This window comes from Oxyura jamaicensis, chromosome 1, assembly GCF_011077185.1.
Source record: "Oxyura jamaicensis isolate SHBP4307 breed ruddy duck chromosome 1, BPBGC_Ojam_1.0, whole genome shotgun sequence".
NCBI classification, from domain to species: Eukaryota; Metazoa; Chordata; class Aves; order Anseriformes; family Anatidae; genus Oxyura; species Oxyura jamaicensis.
Genome location: NC_048893.1, coordinates 189109992 through 189128529, shown reverse-complemented (window position 1 = coordinate 189128529; position 18538 = coordinate 189109992). Strand labels below are relative to the sequence as shown.

The 18538-nt window shown below is 40.2% G+C and overlaps 1 protein-coding gene across 10 annotated transcripts in view; it reads left to right on the top strand.

The window, feature by feature from the left end:
* Positions 1–314: 314 nt before the first annotated feature.
* The window catches only part of GRIA4 (glutamate ionotropic receptor AMPA type subunit 4), a 236995-nt gene continuing 218771 nt past the window's right edge, over positions 315–18538 (top strand). For 4 of the 10 annotated variants that reach the window (XM_035327618.1, XM_035327599.1, XM_035327607.1 and 1 more), the window contains exons 1-2: positions 315–830; positions 1957–2115. In XM_035327618.1, coding sequence (XP_035183509.1) covers positions 743–830; positions 1957–2115 — 247 coding nt within the window. In that variant the 5' untranslated portion in view covers positions 315–742. The remainder of the gene's footprint in view (positions 831–1956; positions 2116–18538) is intronic. The other 6 variants (XR_004751259.1, XM_035327577.1, XM_035327585.1 and 3 more) reach the window with 3 other exon arrangements.

Genomic DNA, 18538 nt, shown 5'->3' with positions numbered 1-18538 from the left:
GCCGCTGCGCGCCCGCGGATGTGCGAGGGGAAAAATGAGGATTTTTTGGGGGTGTAGGGGGGATGGATGGGTTAAAACCCGAAAAGTCTCCGGCCGCTGGCGCTGCAATGCGCGCAAGGAGCCGGAGGCGGCTCCGCGGGGCGGCGCGGAAAATGCTCGGCGGTGCGAGCAGGATGGGGGGAGGGGGGACGGGGACGGGGAACTTGGGGAGTAAAATAATAATTAAATAATAATAATAATAATAATAAAAGGAGACGGGGGGGGGGGGGGGGCGGGATGAGGAGGGGAGGGATGGAAAGGAAAGGGGGGGGGGCACACGGCGCATGTCCGCCCGCACCGCGCCGCGCCGCCACTAGACGCTCCCCCCCGCCGCCAAACTCCCACCATCTTCTGCATGTGCAAGCATCGCAGCCGGACACAAACCGCTCCCCGGCGATGGAGACTGCGGGAAAAAGCCGGTGCGGCGGGATGGCTTGCTGAAACGGCGGGGAGAGAGGCTGAGAGCGAGCGGCGGAGGATAGCGAGCAAATACTAAGACAAAACAAAAGAAAAAAAAATCCGGAAAAAAAAAGAAAAAAAAAAAAAAAAAAAAAGAAAGGAGGAAACCTCCCTTTCCTTTTTTTTTTATTTTTTTTTTTTTATTTTAAATTCTTGGTTTTGTTTGTAGCCACCTCGTCCTCAATGCCTCTCTGAGCAGCATCTAGCGAGCGGGAGAAGGCGAGAGAGAGAGGCAAAAGAGAAGATGAGGATAATTTGCAGACAGCTTGTCTTGTTGTTTTCTGGCTTTTGGGGACTAGCAATGGGAGCATTTCCTAGCAGTGTGCAAATAGGTAAGCGCTGCATTGGGTTGTGTGAGTGTGCCCAGGGGTTCAAGCCTTTGCAAAGTGAGTTGGAAAGGCAGCTTGCAGATTTCTCCTCTGCCACCATCCCATTTCCCTGCCTTCACAGAAAGCCCGCGTGTATTTGTGTATGTGTGCTCGTGTGTGTGTGTGTGTACGTGTCCGTGTGTGTGTTCCCCTGCTGTAGGGGGATGCTCATCTTCTGCGAAACTCATTCCTGCTCCTGGGTGTGTGGGATCTGTAGGAGAGGAAGGGGATTGGGGCAGATGCTCCTGGGCTGCCTCGGCCCCTGCCAGCACCCCATGCATTCGCCTGGCTCGCAGAGGGATGGCGAGTTACGTGCACTGGAGGTTGCGGTAGCTGGCAGGGGTGGGGGGTAAAAGGCAACCCTGCTCTTCTTTCCCTTTCCACAGCTGGAAAGTTTGGGATTTTGCAAGCCTCTCCGTGTAGTCCTGGGCCCCCTCCCCACCCTTTTCCTGTCACCTCCAGCTTTACTCATTTCATCAGTGTTTCAGATGGGACGCAGCTAGCTGAATTCTTTCCAGCCCAGCTCCATCACTGCATCATTTCTCATGGACTTGTAAAGATGCTGCTAATAAGGCTGAGCTGCTCCCTGCCTGCACATGGCTGCAGAGGAGCAAAGTTCATTATATTCCCGCTCAGCGCAGATTCTCCTGCACTGAGTTGGTATTTTATTTTAATCCAGAAAGCATCATTCTCCTTAATTAGCCTGCCACTTAATGTAAGAGGCTGTTGAGTAGCTGATTTACCAGTGTGTTCGGTAGCAGGGAGATGGAGGCTAAACACTTTCAAAGGTCACTGTAATCATGGCAAATCTGGGTATTTATATATGAAAGGCTGGAAACTGAGAAGTCAGAAAAGAGGCATGAATGCATCAGGGAGGTTAAAATCGATTGAGGACAGTGATTTAAAGGCAGCGGTTGTGATTATGAATATGATTAGTTCCTTACCCATTAAAGTCTTAGGACTTGTCTTACTGTGCAGCTTTAGGAGAGATAGTTGCTTGCTGTTGCAAGACAGTAAGTAGCTTGCCAATTATTCACCCTGCTTCCTCTGCTTTTTGCTTTTTTTTTCTCTTTTTTTTTTTTTTTTGTAGGTGGTCTCTTCATCAGGAACACAGATCAGGAATATACTGCTTTTCGATTAGCAATTTTTCTTCATAACACCAGCCCCAATGCATCTGAAGCACCTTTTAATTTGGTTCCTCATGTAGACAACATTGAAACAGCTAACAGCTTCGCTGTAACAAATGCCTGTAAGTAAACATGCCATTGATCTGACCACTTTACGGGTAAATTGCAGTGAAAATAACAGGAAACTGCATCATTATCTTGCATTGGAAATACATCAGTAAGTCTGTCTTCAGTGTAGATTCCCGTAGCAGAAGGGGAAAAGGGGCAGCAGTCCTTGTTAGTTCTAAGTGGAGCAAAATCCCCTCTTCTGCTTTGTGCTGACTAACCTGATGTGACATTTACTTTAGTGTTATTACTGTAGTTTCTTGCTTTCTGGTTTCTATGGAGATGAATTTTGTTGTTGTAAAGAAAAATTATGAATGTCTCGATCTGTCCATAAACCCCACAGTTACTCTTGTTCGCTTTCAGGTGTGGTATGCCTTGCATGTATTTCAAAATGTATGATAATATTTGTAGTCACAAATGCTTTTCTAATGCTTGGAAGGGAGACAGGGAAGCAGTGGTGTGCAGGATAATATATTTGAGTTGGTTGACGCTGCAGTTGATCTGGTGATGTCACTTGAGGCAGCCCTGCTCTTATATTCTAGGTTGTAAATGTCTCTTATGATCTCGTAATGCATACATCCTGTGAATATGTCTCTATGCATCCATACATTGGTGCCAAATCAAGTTAGTATCTGATCTACTTGATTTCACAGACCACCTCAACTGGAACAAATATTCTCTTCCTACTATATATTTTATATACACGCGCGCGCGCACAGATGCACATGCACCATGAAAGGAAAATAGAAAATGAAATGCCCTTACCAAATACAGCAAAATCATTTTCTCTGTTTTTTATTTTTTTAATCAGAATATAATTAGCTGAACTTCTACATTTAGATCACCTCAGGGTCTTTAGCAGTAGCTAAAACACATGCTGGATACTGCTCAGTCTCAGAAAGTGGCAAAGCATCATTTCTATTTATCTTCACATACATGAGGTTTATAAGAAGGAATTCATTTTATTATGTAAGACAGTGGGATACAGTGTGGCAAAGCTGAAGGCAGTAGTAGCATTACTACTTGGATGTTCATATTTCAGGACCTCTAAAGGTTTTGCTCTGTGGCCTTTAAGTTTTTGAATCCCTTCTCTTCATTCAGGAGTGAATTGCCTTTGGAAGTAGATGCCCTAAGCAACATTGCCTAGTGAGTTTAAAATAGAAACATTCTGGAGAAGGTCTTACTGTCCATTATGCCTTTTAAATATGTCCTATGTTTCTCTCCAGTTTCCCACAGCCATCTCTGTGTCACTTTTTAATATGTAAACATACAATGTACTGTGCAGTTCTCATATGTTATTTACTGAAAGATCACTGAATTTATTTATATGAGACTTTGGTACTCTAAGTTTCAGATGACCTTGCCACCTTATTTAACAGGAAAAGCTTCTGAGCTGCCAAAATGGCTCCATTCATGTTATGCAGGAGAGATTGATGTCTTATTAAGTCTGAATTCTATATTAAGCAACGTATTAGTTGTGTTTAGCGTGAAAATCAATATCAGATTCCATAAGGAGAAAGCATTTCAGAAGGTGCTTTGAAACTGGAAGGCATCTGATCTGTGCATGTGTAGCTCATTGAGAAAATATTACAATGCATGTCAACTTTTGCAGGCACTAATTATATAGTCCATGAAGACAAATGACACAGTAGCTTTTTTAAACTTTATTTTTTAGTGAAGGAGGAGGGAACTAAAAATTTTCTATATTGAAATCAGTAATCTTAGATAAAGTCAATTATCTAAGATTCTGCCTACACAGCCACTTCTACCAAATAATTTCAGAGGCTATTGTTACTTTTTGGATTAGGGGTATTGTAGAGAGTATTTCTGTCGGAATCTTAGTGAATTAATTCTGATTTGCATACATTTGAGATTATCTGAAGTTGAACCACCTCTGTGTGTAATACTAGATTCAAAAAAAAGGTTTGTCCAAAACTTTCCCTCATTATGATCCACAGTAGATTCTTCTCTCTCATTTTGAACGACCTTAGGTTATGATTAGCTTGCACAGTTTTAACTGAGGAAAACCTGTCCCTTGTACTTGCTGTCATTTATAGAAATAGTGATTCATAACCTGGTACTTTTTTTTTTTTACTTTTTTTTTTTTTTTTTAACTGAACCCATTTTCTGTTCCAAGGAGTTTAATGACTCAGAGACAATGAATCTCTACACTATGGGGGGAGGTAGAGAAAGAGGAAAAGTAAATGTATATGTTTGTGTGTGTGCTAATATAATTCTGTACCTGTCTGTATTAAATAGACATAATCTTACAGGCCTCCTTTAGGTCTGTACTTCCCACTTAAACCAACATGTATTTTTAGCCCAAGCTTGTATTTATTTGACATTTTGCAGTACTGTGCTAATAATCTGACTTTCTTGTTTTTTAAAAACATTTTAATACCATAGAATATTTTTAAACAACAAATGTTCTCCTAATGAAACGTAGGCAAACTGACTGACGACTGAATGAACATATCACATGTCCCTTAAGCTAAATATGAGCAGAATCCTGAAAAAATCAATTGTCTGTTGGCTGGAGGACACTGACTTCCATGTGATTGAATTTGCTGGCTTGACAGAGGCTTCTAATGCACAGATGTGTGAGAGATTTTCTAACCTAATTAAAGAACCCCCACCATCAGCTCTGAATTAAGTGATTTCATGCCAATATGAAATGATAACTCTTTCTCAAACCCCTTTGAAACAGTGGCTTTGGATCTTGCTATTTGTATAGAAAAATTCCTCAGCACACACAGGTCTCCAGATACACAGTACAAAAGCATTAGAGCTGCTGGACTGAACTGAATATGCATGTGAGCTCAAGCATGAAGATCTAAGACATGACCAGTTACCTCTAGTTCTGTTTCCATTTGCTGCAGATGTTATTTGTGAAGATTCAGGGCCTGCTCTGAATGTGTATGTGTTAGGGACAGTAAACAGACATTTTCCAAGTATTATAAAGGGCATATTGGTAGGTAACTCACTGCAATCTTGGAAAAAAGTGGATTATTTTTTCTTTTCACTAGATAAAAACATACAGACAAATGTTCATCCAGGAGTAGTTTTAGAATTGGTGTGATTTTGTATATATTATTAATATCTATCTCATAATGATTGTCATGCATGTTTAGTTTTCTTCAGAAAGGCCCAGACATTATTTTTGTTCTTAAGTGTGAATGCATACAAAACAGGTTGTTTAAGCACACAGACTCTGTTGTAAGCCAGCAAAAGGGATCTGATCTGCATCAGTTTGGAGATAGTCTTTTTTCTTCTTTCCCCTTCCCACTTGCGTGTTTTATTTAAACTGTTCGTTTCTTTTGCACTGCATACATTATTCAGAGAATCTCTCTTACTGACAGAGAGAGCTGAAATTATTGCAAAACATGAATAGTACAAGATTCTTACTCATCAGAACACAATACACCAAAGCTGAAACATTCAACTATTGGCATACATTGGTTTGCACGTTACAAGCAGGAGATTTTGCTCATGATTGGAAATCTAGCTTCAGCTTGATTTCAGATGTAGGAATTATGCATTGATTTCTGGAGAGCATTGTATATATTTATTCTTCAACTGAACACAGAAAAATTATCTCCATTCCATGCACCTTCTACATTCCATTAGTGTATTTCAGCAAAGCAGTCAACATTAAACCTGCCTGCATACTTTTGAGAGGAAGCTGTACTATTTTAGAGAGAACCATCTACCTTCCAACTCTTGTCTTGTGCTTGTGAATTTTTCTGTTGAAGTTTCAAAAATCTTTAGTGTATAACCAGCCTTGCAGTTCTGCAGGATTGGGCTAAATGGGTGAGAAAAGATATTGGTTTGAGTGTTTCATCAGTGTTTCCTATTAAAATAAAGCTTTTCCCTTTGAGTCAGTTCAACTTCATGTGTATTCTGAGATGAGTATGTTCCTAATATGTGTAATTTGGGTCAAGCCAGACACTCCTCATGTTTCAACTTCCACACAATTCACTTCTTACCAAATTCTAATCCCAGTAGATACTATTGAACAACAGATTTAATGTTGTTAACATGTTACATGGATCAGGAAAAAAAAAAAAAAAGCCTACTGGAATTAAAAAAATCTGCCTAGGAATAACTTTACTTTTTTTCCAGCAGTTTGTCTCTTTGACTTTTACACCCACTGGTCTAAGGCAGGGTTGATGATCTGACCTTAGTGAGCCTGATTCTGCATCACCAGAATGCAGTTTCTGTTTGAGCTTCACTAAGTTCAGAGTCAGCCCCAAGGACAGACAGGAGCCTCCCTCCTCATCCTGGCCTCTCCATGGATCCTTCTCCTTGTAATGCGTGGTAGTGAGGGCAGAGGTGGTGTCATTGGGAAGTTAATTTTTCTACTGTGGTATTCAGGAAGCTGAGGAAACAGATTCAGATATAGTACTGCTTTCATGTCAGGACTATGTGTCATTTCACTTAAAGCATTTTCTGTTTTGATTTGCTAAGATTTTCATTAAATTTGATTACTAATTCTGCTTTAATAATTACAACTCAGTTTAGCAATGGGAGTGTAACCTTAGCTTAATAATCCATGTCATTTTAAACTGTGGTGTTCTTTATTTAAAAATTGAGGTGTCATAGAGACAAATGATATTTTCACAGAATCATGGAGTGGGTGAGGTGGGAAGGGACCTCTGGAGGTCTCATCCAACGCCTGCTCAAGCAGAAACACCCAGAAAAGGCTGCTTAGGACCAAGTCCAGGCAGCTTTTGAATATCTCCAAGGAAGAGACTCCGTAACCTCTCTGAGCAACCTGTTCCGGTGCTCAGTCACCTGCCCAGCACAGAAGTGCTGCCTGGTGCTCAGAGGGAGCCTCCTGTGTGCCAGTTTGTGCCCATTGCCTCTTGTCCTGGCACTGGGTACCACTGAAAGGAGCCTGGCTCCATCCTCTCTGCACCCTTCCTTCAGGTATTTATAGATTTTGATGAGATCGCCCCTGAGCCTTCTCTTCTCCAGACTGAGCAGTCCCAAAACTGCTCTTTTGCTGCCAAGAGCAGTACAGTATTCCCAAACATGCAGTTTGGAGTATACTGAGAGTTACCATAAAAGCATACCATACGGTAAGATTTGAACTGCAGAAGCAAACAGTGTACCAGTTGCCTAGAGAAACATAACTGGATTAAATCTTACTGTTCTGAGATAGGAGTGATTACAAAAAACAATTAGAATTGAGTGTTTCGCTTTCATATATGGAGTTTATCTCAAAGTAGACTCCAATTCTTGAAAAAAAATTCTCTAAAACTTTCTATGATTAGAACTTGCTGATGGAATCAAAGAATACATGCGTACTTAGGTGCCATTTGCTATGTATGGAGGATTTTGTATATGTGCACGTAAAAGATCTGCATTTAGAGTTTCATAGCTCTAAATGTGATCCTTGTAGAATAGCTGTACAGCAAAGAGAAAATCAGCCATCAATAGCTCCAGTCCATCAGAGTCTGGATTTAATTTTCAAGGTCATTGTTGGGAAAATAAATGATGGGCCTTTGCTGAAATATAGTTAGATTTCTTCAGTGAAAATTCAGAACATGCATCTTTCTGGCACAAAATAAGGCTTTTGTCCTAACATGTTACTGGACTGGCTAAAACTGTAAACTTGAAAGCTTTATTAGAGGCTACAAAAATAATTTTCTTCTTCTTCTTTCTTTCATCTTCTTTTCATGGGATTAATAATGAAGATTGTGGTACTTCATTCCTCCTGCAGAAGTCAATGCAGTGCAGTGCTTCTTGTATAGGACAAAACACTTTAACAAGTGAATTAAATTGATTAACTTCAGCTTTATCATTGCAATCTAAGTTTGAATGCTGGTCAAAATAGCTCATGCATTTCATGTTTAGGCCTTGATTGTTTTGAGACTTGCTTGTTCATGAGAGAGGAAGCCATCTGCTTTGATTTCTTAACCATTTTACATCCTACTATGAACTGTGCAAATTCAGGTTGGGAGCAGGTGAAACTTTGAATTTAAACACATAGGGCCAAATTATCTTTTCTCAGGTCTTACTCCTTAAACGGAATGAATTTTATGCTATTGCCAATGTGAAGAATTCCATATGATTGGATCAATGTAATTAAAAGGAAAAAATGGCTTCCTCTTTGGATTTCCATTCCTCTGTATAGTTGGCTTGAGGCAATGATGTTGGACTAGCACTGCACAAAATCCTCTGGATTGGCCTGGGCAGGAGTTCCTGCAACTTACATGGGGATATTTATATCTAAGTTATGTAATGGGACACAAAGTCAAACTAGACAATTTATTCCTGTTTAGATCAAGAATTCTCTTTTTGAATTTGGGAAATTAAATTTATTCAATTTGCTTTGAAAATTTGGTGCTGCTTTACTTTTAACCAGAAGTTCCATTTTCTTCTTCTGTCTAGTGTGGGTTCTTACATAACTTTCATGTGTTTTGTTTTGTTTTAGTTCAAAGTTCTCACTGGATTTTAACAATACTGATATGGATTAAATTGTGGTATTGGTTGAATACTCTTAAAAATGCTATATTTGAAGTATATGTTTTCGGGCACCTAAGTTTAAAAAGAGAAGTCACCTTATATTTTGGCATTCAGAGAGAGTACTCAGCAGCAGCTGTCTTTCCAATGGGAACTGCTTATTGCTGAGCACTCTAGAAGATCTGTCCCTGTCTGTGTGATAAAGTATGGGTCAGCTGCCTCATTTCAGTAGTGTTACTCCTTTGTGAGGACTTGGGTTCTTCCCTGTTCTTTTTCCCATAGTCCTGCCTGAAGCATCTGCCTGGTTTGTTTAGACAACTGCAGAAGTTTGTTATATTTCTGGTTCCTTGTGGTAAGAAGGTGGAACAAGGGTGACACATACATGTCATCTTTGTATTGACCATGCAGTGTAAAGACTCGACCTATCCTTCCTCTTCACAACATTCTTCAGAAGCCAATTATATACAAGCTTTCTGTGGGACTCAAAGGGGAAGACCTGTATGCATATTTACAAGCTGCTGCTCTTGCTGGGTGCTGGCCAGTTATGCTAACATTAACAAAGTCCAGTTCAAATATTGGCCCTTGTCCTGCAGTTCTTTCCACAGGCAGTGCTGTAAATGATTTAAATAGGGGCTTTACCTGAGCAGGAATTGTGGTCTGAAGGAAGTAGGAAACAGCTTCTTTGCAAGATTAACAGGTTATCATTCTTTTCTCTCATTGCTCAATTTTAAAAAATATATTAAATTGCTTAACTCATGTGTTGTGGGTTTTTTTTTGGTGTGTTTGTTTGTTTTTTAAATATTTATGTTTAGAAATTGGACCTCTGGTCTGTAATTGCCTACTTAAAAAGAATGACATTTGAGTGATTTTCTTGAGTTCCACAGGCCATTTCAGTGTTGTATTTATCTGTAAACATTACTCCTGAAAAAATTCAGTCTTGTGCAGTACTTTTCTATATTCTAAAGTCATGGACGACATGATTGTGACTGCAGGGTTTTTTCTGTAAATACAAATAGAGCACAAGAGAAACAAAAAGCACTTACACTTTTCACCTGCTTGTTTATTAGATTCTTTGTAAGGAAAGGTTTTAACACATTTTGAAGACATATTAAAATACATCAGCTTTTGACAGTTTGTAGCAGTTCCTCAGTTTCTCACTTGCAGACTTTCTCTGGGGTAGATTCTGTGCCATTTCTGCATGCACATCTTCTGGCTGATTTTATAGTATATTTGCATAGTACTCTCTTAAGCCCATAAAATTTGAACTTCATTTTTATGTGCATGTCACCTGTTCTTACAATTCAGGATTTCCCAATGAATACCCATCAAATAGATATTTTAAAAAAGCTCACAGGTAGTGCAAGTTAACTGCTGAAAAGAATTGGGACCTCTACTGTCTCAGTTTTCAAATCTCCTAAACAGACACAGAATTTTAATTTCCACATTTTGCTGTAAAAGGCAATGCATGTGTTAAAATTATTATACAAAATAATTAGGAATTATGATGCAAAATAGTCCGTTCTTATTAATTTATTTCACAGCCTAGTGTTACGCTTCATTTCATTTTGTTAAACATTTCATGTGACCTTTTTTCAGTGTCAGGGTCATACCTGTTTCCTCTGTGGATGAAATGATTCATGTAATACATATTCAAGGTAGAAGCTGGGGAAAGAAAGGAAACTCTTCTAGAACAAATAGAGTACAAAATATAAAGTATTACTGGTCCTCAAAAGATTCTTGTTCTGCTTAAATATTTGTGATGTACAAAACCAATATTTCACACTGCTAGTTAATGTGAGATAGGGGTCTGGATGGTGCTGTGTGCAAGTCTGGAAAATAGCATCGCGTTTAAGTGAAAAGCACTTTATCACAGATAAATTCTTGTAAAATTCAGAAGTAAAAACCTATAATATTAAAAGCACATATGCATCAGTACACTTAGCACTTTTTTTTAAAGTCCTTTAAGCTGATGGGGAGAAAGAAACAAAGATTTACATAGCCACAGTCTCAGCAGAGTCATTGTAGGGCCTTTTATTAGTGATGTCCTCCAGGTTTTCTTCCTCCAGGTTTGGTCATTTGTATCCATTTAAACTGAGAAGAGTGTTTAAGAAAGGACTTTTCAAAAACACTGCAGCTGGGAGGATAATTTCCTTTGAAAATCAATAGTCATGTGCTCTTGACTGACTCTGAAAATTTTCCTAATCTATCCCTTCTACTCTAGTAGAAAACCCAAGCTGGCTTTTGGGGCTGCTTAAACACCCAGGTAGTGCTGCCTCTCTATCCAGCTGTTGTGGGGCCTCCAGTGGAGAGCTAGTCAGGGTGTTTTCTTTCTCAGGTCCTTTTTACCTGCTTGGTATCCTTGTTTAATGCTTCTGTTGGGTGGTAAAAGCAACAAGGTAAGACTTCAATTATATGTTATTATGGAGAGGTGAAGAATTGGAGCTGCTGTGTGGAGGCACAAGCAATTTTTCCAGGAAAAGAGTGTAAGAGGACATTGGTGTATTGGGAGGACATACAACTGCATCTGTTGCAAGATTACATATGCATCACGAAAGTGTGTGACTAGCAGATCAGGAGTGGTGCCATATGGAAGTGATCCACATTAGAAGTCCTTACAGATGATACAGTAAAGATATGAAAGCAGTCTGGGGGATGAATTGTTGTCTGGCATCAGTCCCTCAAAGAAGAAAAAGAAGGTCATCAAAATAAATGTGAGAGCGGGTAGCATGTAATAATGTTCACATTTTATTGTGTTTTAAGGCTAAATGGGACCATTTTGATCACCCAGTCTGGTCAACAAGATGCTAGTCAGCCATCCTCAAGTAATTTCTTTATCAAATCCATAATTCTTTTCTGGATGGGTACCCATCTTCTCCAAAGAAATCCAATTTTGAATTAAAGACCAGAAGAAGCATGGGTAAATTGTCATGCCATCAACGCACCATTTATACATGTTGCCCATCATCTTTATCTTTGTGTGGAGTACAGAAGCTATACAGAGTAGGCAAGCAGGAGGAAATAAATAAATAAATAAATAAAAATGCCTGCTGGGTTTGTTTTTGGTCTCTGATTCAGAGGGAGACCTCAATCAGCACAGTTTTTACCCACTTGTCCCAGCTGTGCAGACCCCACAGCCCCTGGACGTTTGTTTTGGCTGGCTGGTGCTGCATCTTGCCTGAGGAGAAGGGCAATGTGGGACACCATTGGTAGCAAGACCCATGTCCCAGCAAGACATTTAGGGAATTGCTGGAGCCCTTTGCAAGTTCCCTTGAAAAAAAATGCTTCCAGTAGACACAAAGGATGTGGTTTTTATCCCTCTCCTAACAAACAGTACATTCCAACCCCATAGCAGAGTATGGCTTGAAGCACAAGTAGTATAAATTTGGTACACAGGTTCAAAGACCATTAAGTATGTTTTTGCTAATAAATGCACACTAATCCTCATCATTTGTATTCACAGGTTTGTCTACTAACAAATACAGCTTAATGGTCATGTATGTTCCACATTTTTCACTTTCTATGAGCCACAGAGGATGTGAATCTATTACAGCTTTCACCTGGAGGGTTCAGACTGTTAGCTTAAGATACTAAGACTTATGAATTTAGCTTTGGAAGTCCCTGGTTTCATCTGCTTTGTGTGTCAGAGGAGATGGCAGGCTGAACACAAACATGATGATGAATGAGATTTAATGTACAGGAATATTTGCAGAAAGCAAAAGCCCGAGTAAAGGAATACAAGAATTGTTCCCATAGCTGTCTTTGATGATCTGTTGCACTATTCTGAATATAAAATACATATAGAGAGAGGAAAAAAGGACAAATGTTTTGTTTCCTTTACCATAAGTCATTAAAACAGGGAGACATGGTAACATAAGACCTCAGCAATTAATTATGTTGTACTAATAGCTGTACTTGCAGCATCCTGTTTACTACCACTCCATCCATAAAATGCTTTGCTAAAGTGATTTATTATACAGTTATTAGTAAAATCATCTGGAAATATGGCAAGGTGTTTTTAAATCCCTAATGCAGAAAAGAATGGGCACTGTTAATGTAAATGCGTGTAAGGCCGCACACCTGAAGTTTCTGTTCACTGTCAGTTTCTGCAGTGGGTGAAGGAGTTCAAGATGCATCAGAGGCCATGTATTTATGAAGCAGCATTATTCCAGGGTGAGGAATGAGGTTGCTGGTGCTTGTGACCTAGGGATTGCAGCTGGTGTGGGCTGACAAGACTTTGAAACACTTTAAGCTGGACAGATGTTTGTGAAAACGTAGTACGGGGGGGATGTAACAACTCGTCCAGCATGCCCAGTGGAGTACAACAGGAATTAATAGTCATGGAAGAGCATAAGGCTAAGAGGACTGTTGAAAGAGAGATAATTGTGTGGGTTTGCATCCACTGCCCTCCCTTCCTGCTTGCTGGTTCCTTCAAGGTACCCCAGCATTTTGTGCTGAGAGGAGCAGTCTGCAAGAGGAGGCTCTGCAAGCAGATATGGACATGGTGCTTCCCGAGCTGTGCACAGCCAGAGCAGTGCCACTGCCCTGCAAGTGGCCAGTGTCCTGTGAGCTGGGCCACCTTCCTCCTTCCTGCCCCATGCCGGGGGACACACCGCTGCAGCTTCTGGCTCCAGCACATTGTGTCAGCTCCTGTGCCGTGCTGATTACAGATAGCCAACAGCTTAACCACTGCAGGGAAAGCAGGGAAGGGGCAGAGCATGAAGAGCTGGTGTCTGGGTTGCAAACAGGAAAGAAATTTCATCCTGATGAAATGTTCCCTCAGAAAAATTATGCCTGCTTCCATCTCTGTCCTGCTCGTCCCAGCCTGCCCCAGACTCCGTCATGGTCAATACTTTAATATTTTAAGGGAGTGAATGGAAGGAGGGAGTGGTGGAGTTGTACCGCAAAAGACAGTTTATACAGATGAATTGGATTGCTTTCCCCCATTCTTCTCTAGGTTTGTGACAGATGTTGAAGGACTCGTGTATTTTTATTTCCTGATGAAAGCCCCCAGAAAGCCCATCATTCTTTCAGTTACTGTTTATGATGGGAATCTTTTGCACTTCAGTACAGCTGGCAGGCACTAGAGCTTCACACCTTAATCACATTTCCTTTGTCAGCCTTTCACATACTATGCTAAATGGGAGACTAGCAGAAAATCCTTTGAGCAATTACAATAATAGGATAATAATAATAATTGTGGTTCCTTGCACATATATAGAATCTGTGAGACTAAAATGAGATCCAGCATAACATTACACCTTTGAAAAGGTGTTGATATCCCCTGTCAGCATTATCCCCTTGAGAAACGTCTCTCCAGTGCCTCAGCTTCTTGTTTCCTTTGCTTTGGTGTGGCCGAGCAGGGCTGTACTGCCACCTTCCCCTTCACATCTGTGAGCTATTGATTGCACAAATTATTGAGGGGAATATGAATGAGAGGAATCAGCAGCATGGGGAAGGGCTTTCCCGCGTGTTGCTATAATGGACAGGAGAGCAGTAAAGGGTAAAGTGTGTCTTCAGTCCAGAGGAAGCACGCCTACATGAGGCATTTTCCTTTCTTAACTGCACAGCATGTAGATCTTGATAGCATTAGTGAGATTTAAATGTGTGCAACTGGAATTGCAGCACACGAGTGTAGCTTTAAGCCTGTTGCTTTCTTAAACTATGCATTAAGGTAATGCACTTACCTTCCTTTCCAGTCCTGTCTGTGAAAGTATTGTCTTCACACTGTTGGAGCTAAGTGAACAGCTTCCATCTACTGTAATAAAATCATCTGGGGCCTTTTCTTGGCCCCCAAAAAGTGTGCCATACTTAATTAAAATTATGAAGTTCAATGTGAATCTTTCAAAAAGTAGTACCTATTGTTAGTGCTGTGATGATGATAAGTTCCTTAAGGATGTGTGTGACCATAATAAGCTAGTAGCATGTTTTTTTTGTTTGTTTGTTTGTTTGTTTTTGTTTTGTTTTGTTTTTGTTTTTGTTTTTTTTCCACTGAGACAAAAATAGCAAGTAATTCCTAGTTGATTTTTTTTTTTTTTTTTTTTTTGGTGGTGTAGCTTGTAGCTTTCCATGTTTTGCTTAAGAATGCAGAAAAACTACAGCTATTAGTGGGAGCCTGTCCCTTTTTCTCATCTTTCTCAGTAGGTCCAAACAGAGATGGAAACATCCAAAACCTGTCAGAAGACAATAATACAGCAGGCTATCTCCTGCATCCATGCCAGGGGTGACTGAATAAGCTGCATTTGTCACCTGAGTTAACTGATGTAGATACTTCAACGCTCAACATCAAGAAAACAAAGAATTTCTCAGACTTCCTAAAAGCCAGGATATGCCACACTTCTGTCTCTTTGTAAAGCCAGTTGCAACCCAAAGTAGCCCAAAGTAGTAGTGTCTGCCAGGACAACATGAATGTGATTGTTCCCAGCTTTGCACTGCCACTCCCTGTGTGAAGTTGGCAGCCAGCTGTTCTACAAGAAGCCAGATGTCAGAAGTTATCTTGTAATAATTCCGAGCCTTTTGAATAGGATAGTGTCTTAGGCTGAGCTACAGAGGTAGAAATTAATAGGTTTCTTGCTAGTTTTCTCCCACATGTAAGCACAGAAATTTACAGAAGACTTGAACACTTCTAAAACTCTCAGTTTGAACTTCATGGAACATGCAAAAACAAGGTGTTCTGAGACAACCAACATGACTTCAGCGAGTGGAAATTGTGCCTGACCAATCTGGTGGGCTTCTACAATGGAGTGACTACATTACCTGACAACAGAAGACCAACCAGTGTCATCTACCTGAATTTCTGTGAGGCCTTTGACATGATCCCACACAATATCCTGATCTCTAAATTGGAGAGAGATGGATATGAAGGGTGCACCATTCAATGAATAAGGAATTGGCTGGATGGCTGCACCCAGAAAGTCACCGTCAATGGCTCTATGTCCAGCTCGGGGCCAGTGATGAGTGGTGTCCCTCAGGAGTCTTTCTTGGGATCAGTGCTATTTAATATCTTTGTAAATGGCACAGGTGGTGGGAGATCAAGTACAACCTCAGCAAGTTTGCAGACGACACCAAGCTGAGTGGTGCAGTTGATATAAGAGAAGGAAGGGATGCCATCCAAAGGGACCTGGACACACTTGAGAAGTGGGCCCATGTGAACCTAATGAGGTTCACCAAGTCCAAGTGCAAGGTGTTGCACCTGGGCAGGGGCAATCCCAGACATTGATGGGAGGTGGTTGTCCCCCTCTGCTCTGTCCTCATGAGGCCCCACTTGGAGTGCTGTATCCAGGTCTGGGGCCCCCAGCACAAGAAAGATTTGGACTTGTTAGAGAATGTCCAGAGGAGGGTCACAAGGAATATCAGAAGGCTGGAGCACCACTCCTATGAAAAAAGGATGAGAGAGCTGGGGCTGTTCAGCCTGGAGAAGAGAAAGCTCTGGGGTGACTTCACTGCAGCCTTTCAGTTCTTAGGGGGGGCTTATAAAAACAATAGAGAGCAACTTTTTACATGGACAGATAATGATTGGACAAAGGGGAATGCTTTTAAACTAAAAGAGGGGAGATTTAGATTCCTCCCTAATATCTTTTAGATATTAGGAAGAAATTATTTACTCAAGAGAGTGATGAAGCACTGGAAAATTTGCCTGGAGAAGCTGTGGGTGTCCCATCCCTGGAAGTGTTCAAGGACAGGTTGAGCAACCTGGTCTAGTGGGAGGTGTCCCTGCCCATGACAGGAGGGGGTGGAACTAGGTGGTCTTAAAGGTCCCTTCCAATCCATACCATTCTGTGATTCTATGATTGTATGATTTACATTAGAAAATTGTAAACATTTAGGAAACACTTTCTGGGAAGAGGCTTAAAGAGGCTGATGCATCACACACCCTGGCTCTGATAGCATGTTGGAAACATGGATAGGATTTAATTTGCTTGGACAGAGTTATTGTTCATTTCTGCTTGAAACTGTTGCCCAAAAGTCTGGGTAAATGTGTGTGTGTATAGCTAACAGAGAGCTGTTTCTCTCTGCATGCCTTTATATGCTTCATCCAGCTAATTCAGTACTCCAAATACTAAATCTAGCACTCAGACAGTTTTTGGATTTATGGCAGTCCCTGAAGGACTTTGACTTACAGTTATTCATATAGGTAGTTTTTAAAATTTATGACAGAAACAATAACTCTGTGATGGTATTCTTCCTTTTACTTATTTAGAGCATCGTGTGTGAGAACAAAAAAAAAAAAAAAGCAACTGGAAATTCCTGGGGCAGAGCTCTAATTTAGGTCTCTTCTTCCTCTCAGAGTGCATGAAAGCCAGAGAAATTTCAGAGACTTCAGAAAATTTCCAGAGTTTTCAGATATAAAACCAAAGTTAAATGTCACCCAGAGCAGCTAGTAGTATATGCAGCTGTATTTTAGAGGCTCTACACTTTCCTCTTTATTATTGTTTTCTGCTGTTCAGTGCAGAAGCATTTCCTGAGTTGCTCCTGTCCCGTTCTGCATCCTCGCAGGATGAGGGTGGTTTTGAGCAGGTTGTTCTGCCCTATCTTCTCTACATCCCAGGAGGTCAGAGCAGGTCTCTTGGGGAAGAGGCAGTAATCCTGAAAAAAGAGGATGGGGAGCTGGAGGCAAGTGGAGCCATGTCTTAGTGAAACACTGCCGTTGTGTTGCAAGAATGAACTTCCCAACAGCACTGTTCAATCATAATTGATACCAGGGATTAATTATATATATATATAATATATAATATAATATAATAAAATAATATATATATATATATATATATAAAATATATATATATATAAAAAATATATATATATTCACACCTCCCGTTGGTGTTTTCCATGCTCCTATGTATATCTGGTGGAAGAGTAATGTTTTTCTGGTACCCTAGGATTGGGATGAGGATATGGACCAGAAGTGGGCAAGGAGATACTATGTTTCCTGGGCAGGAATGAGAAGTGAGAACTGTGTTTATTCTGTACTCTTCCATAAGGAGAACAGAAATAAGAGCCTTTCCTCAGACTGAGTTCATGTTTTAACTCAAACTACATGAAAGTTAAGTGTTTTTATCCTAAGGACTAAGAAAAATTTAGGCGTAAACCTATGATATCAAAAGGCTTTCTCATAAGGGAAAGGGTACTGTAGATAATCATTGTTGTTTTAATTTGTGACTAAGGTAATCTTTATGCAAATAGAGAAGCTGTGACAAGAAGGAAAAAGCTTCCGGGGGGCAGAAAATGTCATTAAATTAGTCTCCTTCTAACATGCATGCCTTTGTAAGAAGAGAGCTAGGTGATATAATTGTGTGTTAACAGGTTGAATGGTCTGTAGGTATATTTGGGATGGTGTCTTTGCTATGGTTTGGCTTGGTTTTATTTTATTTTAGTTTAGTTTAGTTTAGTTTAGTTAGTTTATTTTTATTTTATTTTATTATTTTATTTTTCTCTTTATGTTCAAAACCAAGAACCAAGAAGCTCCTGTATATATCTTTTTAAAAATATAGAAATAAAAAAGGAGTGAATGGGGGCAAAGCTGCCAGGAGCTTGGGGACAGGAAGAAGTAGTGCCTGGTGCCTCCCACTCTCCTGTGGGCATCCTTGCAGGGGAAGAAGCTGGGCAACAATGCTGGGGACATCAGCTGTTCCCAAACAGAGGTGGTAGCCTGCAGACACTGGTTATCAACCTCAGTCTTGCTGCAGCGAGCACTGTCATTAATAGCACAGTAACCACCAAGGTGAATAATCAGTTACTCCAAAAATAGGTGATTTCAGAGGGAAACTCTCAGGTGTTTTAATAGGGCAAATAGCTAGGGCTTGTCTGAATGCCTTGAAATTTTGTCCTCTTTTCTTTTCTTTTCTTTTCTTTTCTTTTCTTTTCTTTTCTTTTCTTTTCTTTTCTTTTTTTCTTTTCTTTTCTTTTCTTTTTTCTTCTTTTCCTTTCTTTTCTTTTCTTTTCTTTTCTTTTCTTTTCTTTTCTTTTCTTTTCTTT